This window comes from Abramis brama (genome assembly GCF_963993115.1).
Source record: "Abramis brama genome assembly, chromosome: 1".
NCBI classification, from domain to species: Eukaryota; Metazoa; Chordata; class Actinopteri; order Cypriniformes; family Leuciscidae; genus Abramis; species Abramis brama.
The window spans coordinates 3,745,531-3,758,904 of NC_139963.1; the positions used below are offsets into that span (position 1 = coordinate 3,745,531).

The 13,374-nt window shown below is 41.0% G+C and overlaps 1 protein-coding gene across 1 annotated transcript; it reads left to right on the plus strand.

Moving 5' to 3' along the window:
• The first annotated feature begins 3,638 nt into the window (after positions 1-3,638).
• Positions 3,639-6,800, plus strand: sox8b (SRY-box transcription factor 8b). Its single transcript, XM_084126501.1, has 3 exons — positions 3,639-4,225; positions 4,844-5,073; positions 5,163-6,800. The coding sequence occupies exons 1-3, from the start codon at positions 3,816-3,818 to the stop codon at positions 5,828-5,830; spliced, it is 1,308 nt and encodes a 435-aa protein (XP_083982627.1). The 5' UTR covers positions 3,639-3,815; the 3' UTR covers positions 5,831-6,800.
• Positions 6,801-13,374: the final 6,574 nt, after the last annotated feature.

The following is a 13,374-nucleotide window of genomic DNA, read 5'->3' on the forward strand; positions in this document are numbered from 1 at the left end:
AATCAGAGTTAGTTCACATTTAGTTGCAGCTCTGTTGCTTAAATAGTGCTCCATAAATAAATTAAACTAAGCTAAAACTAAGACTAAATAGACTGACAGATTGCTTCATTCTTTTAGAAAAATGTTTTAGGTCCTGTTAGTTTCTTTATATTCAAATATTGTTTGACCCAAAGTGGGTTTGACATATACCTGCTGTCTCAAGATGTTCAAGCCAAATCAAGTTAAGTCACATTAATTTATACATTTAAATGTATAACTTTAAACAATACAGATGTATTTGTTTCAAAGTAGCTTTACAGTGATAACAGGAAAATGAGGTATTTCGGCTGTTGTTCAGCTGAAGTCAGTTCAAGCGTTGATTCAGTTCTGTTGTAAAGATCATCAATTATTAAGTTAGTTCATTTCATCTATGAATCAGTTCTGAAAAAAAAAGTGTGTCATCATCCAGCTCAGTTCAGTTCTCATACAACAGCGTCAGTACAGTCAGAACAATACTATTTTTGAATGTTAAGTGTTCCCCAACTAAGCAAGACAGAGGTGACAGTGGCAAGGAAACCAAACTCCATCAGGTGACATAATGGAGAAAAAACCTTGGGAGAAAACAAGAGCTCGCTCAATTAGCAATATTTTAACATTTATACAATGTTTAATAGGGAGCCAGTGCAGTGTTGACAGAACCGGGCTAATATGGTCATACTTCCTGGTTCTGGTAAGGACTCGAGCTTCTGCGTTTTGGACCAGCTGTAGTTTGTTTATTAAGCGTGCAGGGCAACCACCCAGTAGAGCATTACAATAATCTAGCCTTGAGGTCATGAACGCATGAACTAATTGTTCCGCATTTTACATTGAGAGCATATGGCGTAATTTAGATATATTTTTAAGATGGTAAAATGTGGTTTTACAGATACTAGACACGTGACTTTCAAATGAAAGATTGGTATCAAAGAGCACACCCAGGTTCCTAACCGACGACGAAGACTTAACAGAGCAGCCATCAAGTGTTAGACAGTATTCTTATGTGCAGAGGTTTTTGGTCCAATAATACATTTTTTTTTTTTAATTAAGTAGTAGAAAATGACTAGTCATCAAATTTTTTATATCAACTATGCATTCCGTTCATTTTGTGAATTGGTATGTATCATGAAGGTGTGAACAAATATAGAGCCAAGTATCATCAGTGAAAACTAATGTCATGTTTCCTAATGATATCTCCTAAGGGTAGCATGTACAGAGTGAATAGCAACGGTCCTAGTACTGAGCCTTGTGGTACGCCATACTGAACTTGTGATTAAGATGATGCCTCTTCATTTACAGCTACAAATTGGTAATGGTCAGATAAGTATGATTTGAACCTGTCAGATCAGGACACGGGGAAAAAAAGGTTAATTGAAATAATTGCTGGAGGCGCTCAGATCGAGAGAGGGACCAGGGCTGAATGCATTGGGAAATCAATCAAAACAAAAACTAAAAGATGAAAACAAAACTTTTGCTTGAACAATGGCTTGCACGGTGCACAAACAACGATCTGGCAAAAGACAGCACACGATAGGGGACTAAATAGGAGACTAAAGGATTTGACATTTGACAGAGACAGGACAAAACAGACAGATCAGCCCAGGGACATGACAGAACCATGCTAATGCAATGCCACTAATGCCAACGTAATTGTCAAGTCTATTTAAAAGAATGTTGTGGTCGATGGTGTCAAATACAGCACTAAGATCGAGTAACACTAATAGCGAGATACAACCACGATCGGATGATAAGAGCAAATCATTTGTGACTCTAATGAGAGCTGTCTCAGTACTATGGTACGGTCTAAATCCTGACAGGAAATTTGACTTGCCAGTTTCCACAAACGACTAGTTTATTCTAGCGCACAACAGTGTAGCGAAAAGACAAGCATCGTGCGTGAAGGGCTGGCGTCTTGTTAAGTTAAAACTACAAATAACAGTCTATCTTCTAACAATTCAAGCCTAGGGTACAATTAATCTGTCTGGATACCCCCTCACCCCGTAACCAAGACCTCAGAACGCAGAGGAAATGCACTACAATGAGGCCCAGGCTCGTGCGCACTCAGTAGTTGAGGCCGGCCTCCTCAAGTGTTGATGCCTTTGCCTTGATGCTTCGGGTGGTAGACATTTATATCACCCAAAAACCCACTCTACACAACATGGCACAGAGGAATTGCATCAATTGTGTCCCAATGTGTTTGAAGGACGGCTTCCGTCAGCACTCGGCCACTTCAATCCGTGCCATGCGGTCGGAGCACACATGTTAAAGAAAAGCTCCAGAAACATGCAGTAAAGTGGTTAATCTGGTTCCCCTGACTCCCCCCCCTCTCAGACACAATGCCACACATGCTGGTGTCTCCAATAATTGAAGCCATCCGGGTTTCCGGTGGGGACATATTGGGTACGCCCTGGCCAGTCTCAGACACACTCTGCCGGTGGGAGGCGATGCTTTTTTGACATCGGACCACTTCTTTATTTTGGGAACTGTCCTGTTGGCCGAACCAACTGCATTCACTGTGGCAGTGCCACTCCACACACTTCTTTTTATTAGTAATGCCACTGCTGGGGCCACCAAACAAAATACCTTTTCGCTCCTCTACCTCACTCAGTTCTGTTTCGGAGAAATTGCATTTCTTTGATTTGCTCTACATTGCTGCCATGACTGAGCGTAAAGAACCATTAATTAGCTGACTCATTTCAATAATGATAAAATAAATCCTGCTGCCATAGACTATAGATACTCATGCACGCAAGTGTTCACGTACCGGCTTGACTTGGAGTCTCAGAGCTCTGTCACAAAACCAAGAAATAAACTAGACAGAAGTGACAGAACCCTGACACCTATGCTTTTTAAGTTCAATAAATCTATTTCCCCCATACTGTATGTTTTATACATATAGGGGTGAATTCAGATTGATTGTATATTTTTTTAAGTAGAAGATAAGAAGATAAGAAGCACGTTTATTTGTTTTTTTTTGTTTAACTGTGTTAGTATTCCCTTACACTTTTGACATTAAAAAGTAAATACAGTAAAAGACAGGGATGTCATATTTTCAGTCGCAATATGACATCAATTAGAAGGTGTAGTATTAAATGTATTAAAAATGCACTAGTATGTTTTTAGAACAACAAATATACTATAATGAATTTTTTATACATTTAACAGTACGTATTTTTCACCTGGGTAATATAAACAATTATTCATTTTGGGGTGAATTCAGGGTGATTGGGACACTTTTTGCCATTAAGATGACTTGGATATGACCCTAAATTAATAATTGTTTATATTAATTTCTAATTGATGTTATTGTGACTGAAAATATGACATCACTGTCTTTTACTGTATTTACTTTTTAATGTCAAAAGTGTAAGTGAATACTAACACAGTTAAACCAAAAACAAATAAACGTGCCTATATATATGTTCTAATATTTACATGCATATTTATATAAACAATTTTGTTTTGCAAAGTTTCTGGTAATGAAAAAGTGAAAGAAAGAAAATAAATAAATAAAATTGAAGTGAAACGTATCAAATTACCTCATTGTGAAATGTGGTTAACCAATCGAAACTGATTATGGCCACTCTGTCCACCAACGAGAGGCGGCAGGAGGAGTAACACACACACACACACACACACACAGTCCTCGCGTAAAGAGCTTCAACGTCATATTAACAGATGAGCTCTATCATTGAGGCATCATCTCGGATGGACTGTAACACTCTCTGAAAGTTTCTGGATCTAGGAAAAACACTGAAGAAGTTGGATTTGAGTATCTCGGGGTTCAATCATAAGTGATAATGACCGAGGAGCAGGACAAGTCCAGCGCGGAGACTCCGAGTAGCCCGGCCGGGTCATGCAGCTCGATGTCCGCGGAAGACTCGGACTCGGACGCGTCTTCAGCATCTCCCGCTGGGTCTGCCACACACACCTCACTCCTGATCACGAGGATGGGTAAAAAGCTGGAGGAGGAGGATGACAGGTTCCCGGCGTGCATCAGGGATGCGGTGTCGCAGGTTCTGAAGGGTTATGACTGGTCTCTGTTGCCCATGCCAGCGCGAGGCAGCGGCTCCAGCAAGAGCAAACCGCACGTCAAGAGACCCATGAACGCGTTCATGGTCTGGGCTCAAGCCGCGCGCAGGAAACTGGCGGACCAGTATCCGCACCTCCACAACGCCGAGCTCAGCAAAACACTCGGCAAACTCTGGAGGTAACAGATGCTTACAGTGATCAGCGTAGTTTTAGGAGATGTGTTTAAATATTGAGATGTTTTGTATGTAGCCATCTGATAATAAAAGCTTTTTTTTTAATACGAAAGAGTGCCATGGAAATCCTAAAGTTTTCTTTGTTTTTAAATATTGGCATAACCTGACATAAATATTTAAATTAATAAAATAATGTATATGGAGGTAACACCCTTGTATTATAAACCCTTGAAAAATGTGAAGCTCCGGATTTAAACCTTCTTCAGTTAACCTGACTTCTATTATGCATGATATACACTGGGTATACTCTCTAAGTCAGAGCCTTTTATTTTAGTGCATTATTACTACATATTTACTTTAGACGTAAGATTAAGTAATGTTTATACTTTCTGAAAGGTTTATATTCTAATTCAGTATCTTTTGGTCTGAAATTCCTTATTCAGTGAATACAGATTTTGTGTGTAAATACTGAATGCTGTCAGAACTGTGTCCTAGTGGGCAGCGCTTCCAAGTACGGCGCTTGATCCGAGTCCTGACTTCATCCCTGTTTAGTCGATTCCTGAACTAACTGATGAATAACACTCTGAAAGTGAATTATGATTGATAATTATGTCACTCAACAGACTGCTGACGGAGAATGAAAAGAGGCCGTTTGTGGAAGAAGCTGAAAGACTGAGAGTTCAGCACAAGAAAGATCACCCGGATTATAAGTACCAGCCGAGGCGCCGGAAGGGAGTGAAGCCAGGGCAGAGTGAGTCTGATGCCGGCGTTGATCTGTCCCATCACATGTATAAAGCTGAACCTGGAATGGGCCGATTGGCAAGTTCCTCGGATCATATCTCTGATCATACAGGTGAGATACACACTCTTCACACGGAGCAATTTATAGTATGCATGGCTAATGAATAACCCGAAGCATCATTTTGTGGTGATTATCCATAGGCCAGCCTCATGGACCCCCGACACCCCCAACGACGCCCAAAACAGACCTCCATCACGGAGGAAAGCAAGATTCAAAGCATGAAGGAAGACGTTTGCTCGACAGCAGTCGACAGAACATCGACTTCAGCAATGTTGACATTTCTGAGCTCAGCACAGACGTCATCAGCAACATAGAAACCTTCGATGTGCACGAGTTTGACCAATACTTGCCTCTCACCGGCCATGTTTCGACGCCGATTACCTCAGAGCACGGGCAGAACGCCAGCGCTTACGCTTCGCCTTACAGCAACGGGGCGTCCTGGAGTCGCAAAGGGCTCGTGGCATCCTCGCCCCCGGGCACGAGTGAAGTGAACATGCACAGAGCTCACATTAAAACTGAGCAGTTGAGCCCGAGCCACTACAGCGAGCCCTCGCCCTCACACTCCGAGTACAGCGTTTACAGCCCGCATGCGTTCGCCAGCGCTCAGTGTGACTATACAGACCTTCAGAGCTCCAGCTATTACAGCCCGTACTCCAGCTACCCGTCCGGCCTCTACCAGTACCCATACTTCCATTCCTCACGGAGACCGTACGGGAGCCCCATCCTCAACAGCTTGTCCATTCCCCCATCCCACAGTCCCAACACCAACTGGGACCAGCCCATTTACACCACGTTATCCAGGCCATAAGGCCCAGCCGCGCCGTTGACTGTGTCCGTTAGTATGATAAAGGACAGCATTAGCTGAGGGGATTTGTGCCAACTAACTATGAAACAAGTGCCTGCTGATTTTTCCACATCATTCGATCGCTCACACACATCCAAACATTGACTTGTTGGTGCTAAATGTGTGAATTTGTGCCAGCAGAAATCCAGTTACAGGACTTACAAACGTTTCCTTTTGATAATCACAGGCGTATTTTGTTGGATCGTCATTTGATTTAGTTGTTTTTGAGAGTATTCCTGTGGGGAAAAATGATATCTGCAGCGAAACCTTGTTTTGTGTTCAGCTCAGCTGTCACCAGATAAACTCTAAGTTAAATCAAATCATTGAAAAATAATGGTTAGCAATGAAAAATTATTTTTTATTGTCTTTTTATGTGTGCATAATTTCAGTGAGCACTTTAACATGTCAAAGGCTCTTCATTTGCTGTAAGTTCATTAATAATTGCATTTTTAACATCACCAGTCATTGATATCACATGCTTATTGTCAATGACTGCCTTGAATTAATTAAATAAATAAATAAATAATTCTACAGCAATCAGTTGAAAATGTTGATTACATTTTAGGCTGTGAAACAAACACACAAAACATTGCCTAACATTGTCTAACAGTAATTGCTGACAATATTTGTGTAAAAAAAATAAAACTTTCTCTTAAAACTTACCGTCTAAACTTTGAGTATCTAAGCTGATGGCTACTATTGTGTCAAGTCACATTTATTTATATAGCGCTTTTTTACAATACAGAGTGTTTCAAAGCAGCTTTACAGGGATAACAGGAAAATAATGCAGCAAAGTTTGTTTCCAGAGGAACTAGCGTCACAGTCCAGCTTGAGTAAGTTCATTTTTGTTGTGCTCCTTTTATTGCATTTCGCTTGTTTTATAGCCTTTTTTGTGTTTTTTGTGAGAACATTACTTAATAAAAATTTGCATAGCAAAAAGTACTGAAGCATAATTTGGTTAAATAAAGAGCTTTTACATAAATAGATAATTTATATATAGATATATACCCTCACCAACAGATCTTAAATCATTGTTTCTGCTTGGGGAAATAATAACGGGCTGTTCCCGGCAGCTGCTGGAGTTTGTCTTACATCTGCAGCGAAAGCCGCAGCTGTCAGTGTCAAGAACGGGTGCCATGATTGTATTAAACAAAAGCTTTTCGTACCATAACTAATTATGATAACATTTCAGTTAAGATTTTAAAAGACATAAACAAATGTAAAGTTTTTAACACTCAAGCGATTCAGAAAACGGATGGATGTTTAAAGACCATTTAGGCAGTGAAATTATTTTAGTGCTGTTTATTTCAAACGAATGAATAGATACGAGGGAAACTTATTTTCCTTGCAAGCGTTTCTCATCTGTGAACATGCAGTGTGATTCTAAGAATTATCAACGTTGCATCTTTATTTATTTTTTTAAAGATGTGCTTTAAGAGAATTACACATCTGTCCATTCCAGTGACTGTCTGTCTGTCAGTCGTTGACACAAAGAGGTAAATCATATTCATGTTTCACATAGATATTTCATATTTTAATCACACTTGATTTTACTCAAATGCACCACATTCAGTTCATCTTTACAGTGTGAACACATGGAAATCTGCGTCAGCTGCTCAGAAACCTCTGGTGAGGGGTAGATTCAGAGTTACAGAAGGGATGAGAAGTGTCTGGGACTGCATGTGGTCTGCTGGGTAGAATTTCAAAGCGAGGTCTGGCATTCATGCCTCGGTCCAGAGAGGAGGAAGCACGGTGCCACTGCAAAGAACTGCTGAATTTTAATGATCTATTCTATTATGTAGTGGAGGGCTCTATTGTCTCTCTTTCTCCGGCAAGTAAGAAAAGAATTAATTGGACAGAAAATGGAGGGGCAGAAAAACTGACAGTCATTAGGGGGGATGTGAATGGATGATTACATGCACACGGGTGGATTTTTCTTTCCATACTGTACTGTTTAACTGGAATACAGTCCGGTGACCAGTATGGCAATTAGGAAAACTTCAGCTCATAATCTTGACAACAGTGATGATAATAATAAAACTGATAATTAATGAGCAGATGGGATGTGGGTGGCTTTAGGAAGACTTGTTTTTCTCTGTTAAACTCTCATTTCCTCTTGCGTTGGCCAGATATTTTGAGGAGGAACTCTTAAGAGAGAGCAGACGTGACTCAAGTGCATTAAATAAAGGCACATGAGTCTCATTTCACTCTCAAACATCCTTTAGATTAGAAATCATTACTAACTGCATCTGCATAGTGAAACACAAGTTATGAGTAAAGCAAACACACAATTACATACTTTTTTTTTTTCGACTCTCTTTGAAGAACAACACAACATTATGTTTTTATTTGATACAGTGGATAAATCGACAAGAAATAAAGCATCAACAGTTTCAGACATTTCTAAAACGGCATTTCCATTGGCATGGCTCAAATTTATCTGACCATCATCAGTTTGTAGCAGTAAATGAAGAGATGTCATATCGATCACAAGTTCAGTATGGAGTGCCTCAAGGCTCAGTACTAGGACCGCTGCTTTTCACCCTGTACATGCTACCCTTGGAAGATTCATTAAAGGGGTGGTTGATTATGATTTCACGTTTCTAACTTTAGTTAGTGTGTAATGTTGCTGGTTGAGCATAAACAACATCTGCAAAGTTACAACGCTCAAAGTTCAAAGCAAAGAGAGATATTTTCTTTTAAAGAAATGGCTTTTTAAGGACTACAACAAACGGCTGGTAGAGACTACACGACATTCCTCCCGGGTTAGTGACATCACCAACCCTAAAATTTACATAAACCCCGCCCCCCTGAACACATTTATAGATTATCATGACAAAATATCAATGACTAGAAGATAGTTAACTCCACATTGGCAACATAAATTTAAACATAAACAAAAAGGTTTTTGAAAATTTCAGGACACAAGCTATTGTAGCTCCGCCCTCTGTGCCGGGAGCAGCAGCTCATTTGCATTTAAAGGGACAGACACAAAAACAGTGCATTTTGCTCACCCTCAAAAAGTGACAACTTTAACATGCTATATAAAAATATCTGTGGGGTATTTTGAGCTAAAACTTCACATACACACTCTGGGGACATCAGAGACTTCTTTTACATCTTGTGAAAAGGGCATTATACCACCCCTTTAAAAAACATGGATTTAATTGACAATAATCGACTCTATATTCATTTGAGGCCTGACAAAGCATACCAATTCACAAAATTCATAGCTGATATTAAAAATGGGATGACTAGCAAGTTCCTATTACTAAATTCAGATGCTCTGTCAAGTCTTTGTTGTCAGTCAGATAGCAATCTGTCATTTGAAAGTGCATTTATAGCATTTCCTGTGCTTTTCCATAATAAATATGACATATGACATATGCCTGCCAAATGCAGGAAAGTTAATTCACACATTTATGATCTCAACGCTAGATTGTTGTAATGCATTACTAGATTTACTGAATCAGTCAGTCAGTCAGATCGTACCACAGATCAGATCCGATGACTGTTCCCTTTCGAGGGAACTCACGGTGCGTCGAAAGACAACACTTTGGTGACGCGTCTGGAGCCTGTATGGAACTAGTCCAATCTCGATTGGTGTTGCATCATGTGATGGCGATGCGGAAGCTGGATCATAACAGCGTCAGCTTCTGGTCTTCAGCAAGCGTTCTATGTTGCCTTGTGCGTCTTATTTGGTGTTGTTTGCCACTTAAATCTCATATATTATATATATATATATATATGAGTATAGCTACCAAAAAAGTTTTCAGACAGTGTGCGTCCCCTTGCCTGCGCTATATGAGCAAGGAGGAAACACACTCGCTCTGTTCGATGAGACAGGCCAGGCTCGTGCTTCCCGTGGTTCGGGACCTGCGTCTGCCGAGGCGGCGGGGCGTCTTCAATCATGGGGTTCGCAGATGGAGCTGGTTGACGATGTTGAGATGGCTTTGGCCCTTTCTTAACGTTCAACGGTCAGCTCTGTCGGTCCCGCACAGGAGTCGGAAGCCCACTCTGTGGCTTCTTCCGCACAGGACGAAGACCCGATGCTCGAACTATCTGGCTCCGAGGAGTTAGATATTTTGGGCATCGAGGCAGGAGAATCTGAGGACTGCCTTCTAGGAGCTGCTGGAAGTTGTGACCAGAGCAGTGGCCAAGTTAAACATCGATTGGCCACCAGAAAAGCAGGAAACGTTAAAAAAAAGCAAGCTAGATGAACGTTTTCTGCAGGCTCAGTCACAGCCTTCGCGCCGGAGCTTTCATTTGTCACTGATCTCCACACCGAGGTGTCGAGGTCGTGGAATAAGCTGTTCTCGTCATGTCTGTCAAGCCCGGATGTCCATGTTTATTCGTCGATTTTGGGCTCGAAAGAGAGCGGCTATGGGGTGATGCCGCGGGTGGAAGAGACACTGGCATCTTATCTTTCACCCGACGCTGCGTCATCCCTAAAGGCTCCGGCGCTGCCCTCCAAACCCTGCCGTACTACATCGGCTTTGGTGGGCAAGGCATATATGGCGGCGGGTCCTTTAGAGCTTTAGATGCCTACCACAGAGCTTCCCTGTGGCGTAACTCTGAACAACTGAATAAAAGGGTGCCCAGCATCTAAGCAGAGGATGAGCAAGTGGATAGTCGTGGCTATTTCTCTTGCTTATGAGTTGGCCAGACTGCCCGAGCCTAAGGTTACAGTCATAACCGAGGTGTTCTCTTTCAAGGGAACTTGCGCTTCGTCGATTGACGGTGTGGGAATGTCTATACCCACGCCGCAGTAATGACAAGTTTCTGTCTAGTGTGAAATCGTGAAGAAAGCACTAAGACGAGAACACCTGAGCCCCTGGTGTAGAGCTCAAGTCCAGGCTGGAAAGCCTTGGAAAACCCGACAGAAGTTAAAGTATGGCTGCCGCTAAGGCTCTAATACATAGAAAAAAGAATGTCATTGCAGTCAGCAGCATGTCATTTGTAGACAATAGTGACAGCACTTTCAACAAGCATTAATGAATGACACAATAATTGTAGCTGCAAGGATTTATTATTATTAGGGGCCAAGCACAGAAGGTGCGATGGCACCTTTAGTATCCGTTTGCAAGCAGCAGAAAGCCACCTTATGCGACACACACACACACACAGTAAACCTGTGTTGTTTACTCAGTTGTTTACATTCTGTTTTCTATCATGCGCCGTGCACGTTTGCGATGACGTAAGATGCACGCAAACACACCAGGGTTCGGCAGAATCAAGTTGAGTGTGAAACCAGACCGGGGGGGGGGACAATCACACTCGGACCGCAGCAAACAAGCCCAGTGTGAAAGCAGCCTTAAAGAGACAGAGCAACATTTACAATCTTCTTTCATCCCTTCCTTGACCATGTGACTGTAACCCAAATGTGAGACATTCAAACTGACCAGTGACCAATCAACTTCCCCCACCGTACTAAAGGTGTGACAGTTCGTAGACCTCTGAATGCACACACATCTTGGCCTCAGGCCTCGATCACTATCAGCACCTCTGCCTTTAGGATTCCACATGGTCCTTGAGGTAAGAAAAGAGGGGGGTTGAAACAGTAAAAGATCAGTTAAATATCTTAAATATTTAAAACAGTTACATGTCTTTGATTATTTTCAACCTTACACGTCGTTCTTCCTCTTCCTCAGCTCTGGAAGTCTATGCAGCCCATAGAACCGTATGGTAAAAAGCTATGAAATTTGACACTGATAGAGGACAGTCTGAAATGTCACTATAGCAAATTTGGAGTCTCTCTCTCTCTCTAGCGCCACCAACTGTCCAAATTTTCTCGCAAGAGTTTTCGAACACCTCCAATTTGTTTTTGCCAATTTAAAAAAAAAAAAGAAGTGTCTTCAGACCATGCCAACAAAAGTAATAGAAGTCGAGTTGATTCATCAAATGGTTTTCGAACAACACACAACAATTTTATGTAGCGTTTGCAAAAATAGACATAAGGCTGTATCTCTGCAAATGCTTTATTGTATTGAGACCAAACTTTGTATATCTCACCATAATCATAAACAAAGGCTACAAGCTGCGTTTCGGCACAGCGCCACCTACTGGTCCGAAGAAACCACGGAAAATTTGCTTTTTTTGCTTATAACTTCTGAAAGGTTTGCCCAAAAATCATAAAAGTGTTCTTGTTAGATTTGGGGTCACATGCTGAGACTAATGATTTTAACAATTTTTTCCCCATTGGCCTCCCTTGCCCCCCCCCCTGGCGCATTAACGCACCAGCTTCCATAGGCTGAAGCCCAGGGACCTATGGCTGCAAGAAAATCATAATTTTTTTATTATAATTTTTATATATGGGAGATTACAGCAGTGACAACTGCATTCTGTAACTTACGCCCATACATTTTCAGGACTCACAATGGCATTTTCAGCGAAGCCCTGCTGTGTGAATGGGACATACAGTAATGTGTACCATTATGCAAATGTTAAGGATGATTCAAGAAATGTACCAAAGCGACTGAGAAAAGCTGTAATGTTGCCTCATTCCTCAAACCTAACATGTCACAGATGAGTTTGCTAATCCATCCCACGTAAATTCAGCTGAAATGTCCTGGTAAAACATTTTGCTCTTACGTTATATGAAGAAAATGAATAAGAGGAGTATATCTGCAGTGAAAATAGCATGTCAGAAATATCATTGGCCAAATTGGGATGGGATGCAAAAATTATAGAGATTATACTGTATAATGTGGATCAATTAGCATAAAGACTAAAAAAAAAATAGCTTTCTAATCTTGTTTGATGTTTAGTTCATTCAGTTGTATCTTTACACAAACAGACAAACTGATCGATTAAATTGATTAACTGATATTTCATGATCATAACTGGAATGATATAATCAAATTTTATGAATAATCACATTTAATGCTGGTTTTTAGTTTCACACATACAGTGTATTGTGGAAAAGAGACTCTCTGTACCTCACTGTACACTTGTACACATGGATTAATTTTATATTTATTTCTACACGATAGGTTTGTCACAGAAATATTTTCCCCGAGGAAATGCATTGATGCGCAGCAGAAGTGAGAGGCAGATTTATCAGGAGGTGTGTGTGTTGTTCAGACCTCCATCAGTGTGTTTCACTGCCCCTGGAATTCAGTGTGTGGGAGGAACATTGGCTGAGACTTTTCATATCCTCACAGGACGGAGGTGGAGAAACAAAGAGAGAGACCAGAAGTGAGAAACTCAGAGATCTGAGAGAGAACGGGTTAGAAATAAAAGTAATCTCTCCTCTCTCTTGGACTCCAGTCAGTGTTTGGCAGAAAGATGCATGAAGAATTTTATGTCTTGAGCCTTGATCATGCTTTACACACACATGCATTTGGGATTAAACACACTCTCTCAATACAAAGACACTTGGTCCATTGTGGCTATACTTTTAGCTCAGTTCTATACTGTAGACTTTATTGAATAACACAATCTGATAACACAATACCAAAGAAAGAAAAGTGACTCATATTGTTAGGGATATTCAGTTATGTTTGTTC

Excerpts from the sequence above, each read along its gene's own strand:
- sox8b (XM_084126501.1), top strand. The coding sequence starts at position 3,816 with ATGACCGAGGAGCAGGACAAGTCCAGCGCGGAGACTCCGAGTAGCCCG. Across the intron at positions 4,226-4,843 it reads ACACTCGGCAAACTCTGGAG|ACTGCTGACGGAGAATGAAA; the intron begins GTAACAGATGCT and ends GTCACTCAACAG. Across the intron at positions 5,074-5,162 it reads TCATATCTCTGATCATACAG|GCCAGCCTCATGGACCCCCG; the intron begins GTGAGATACACA and ends GATTATCCATAG.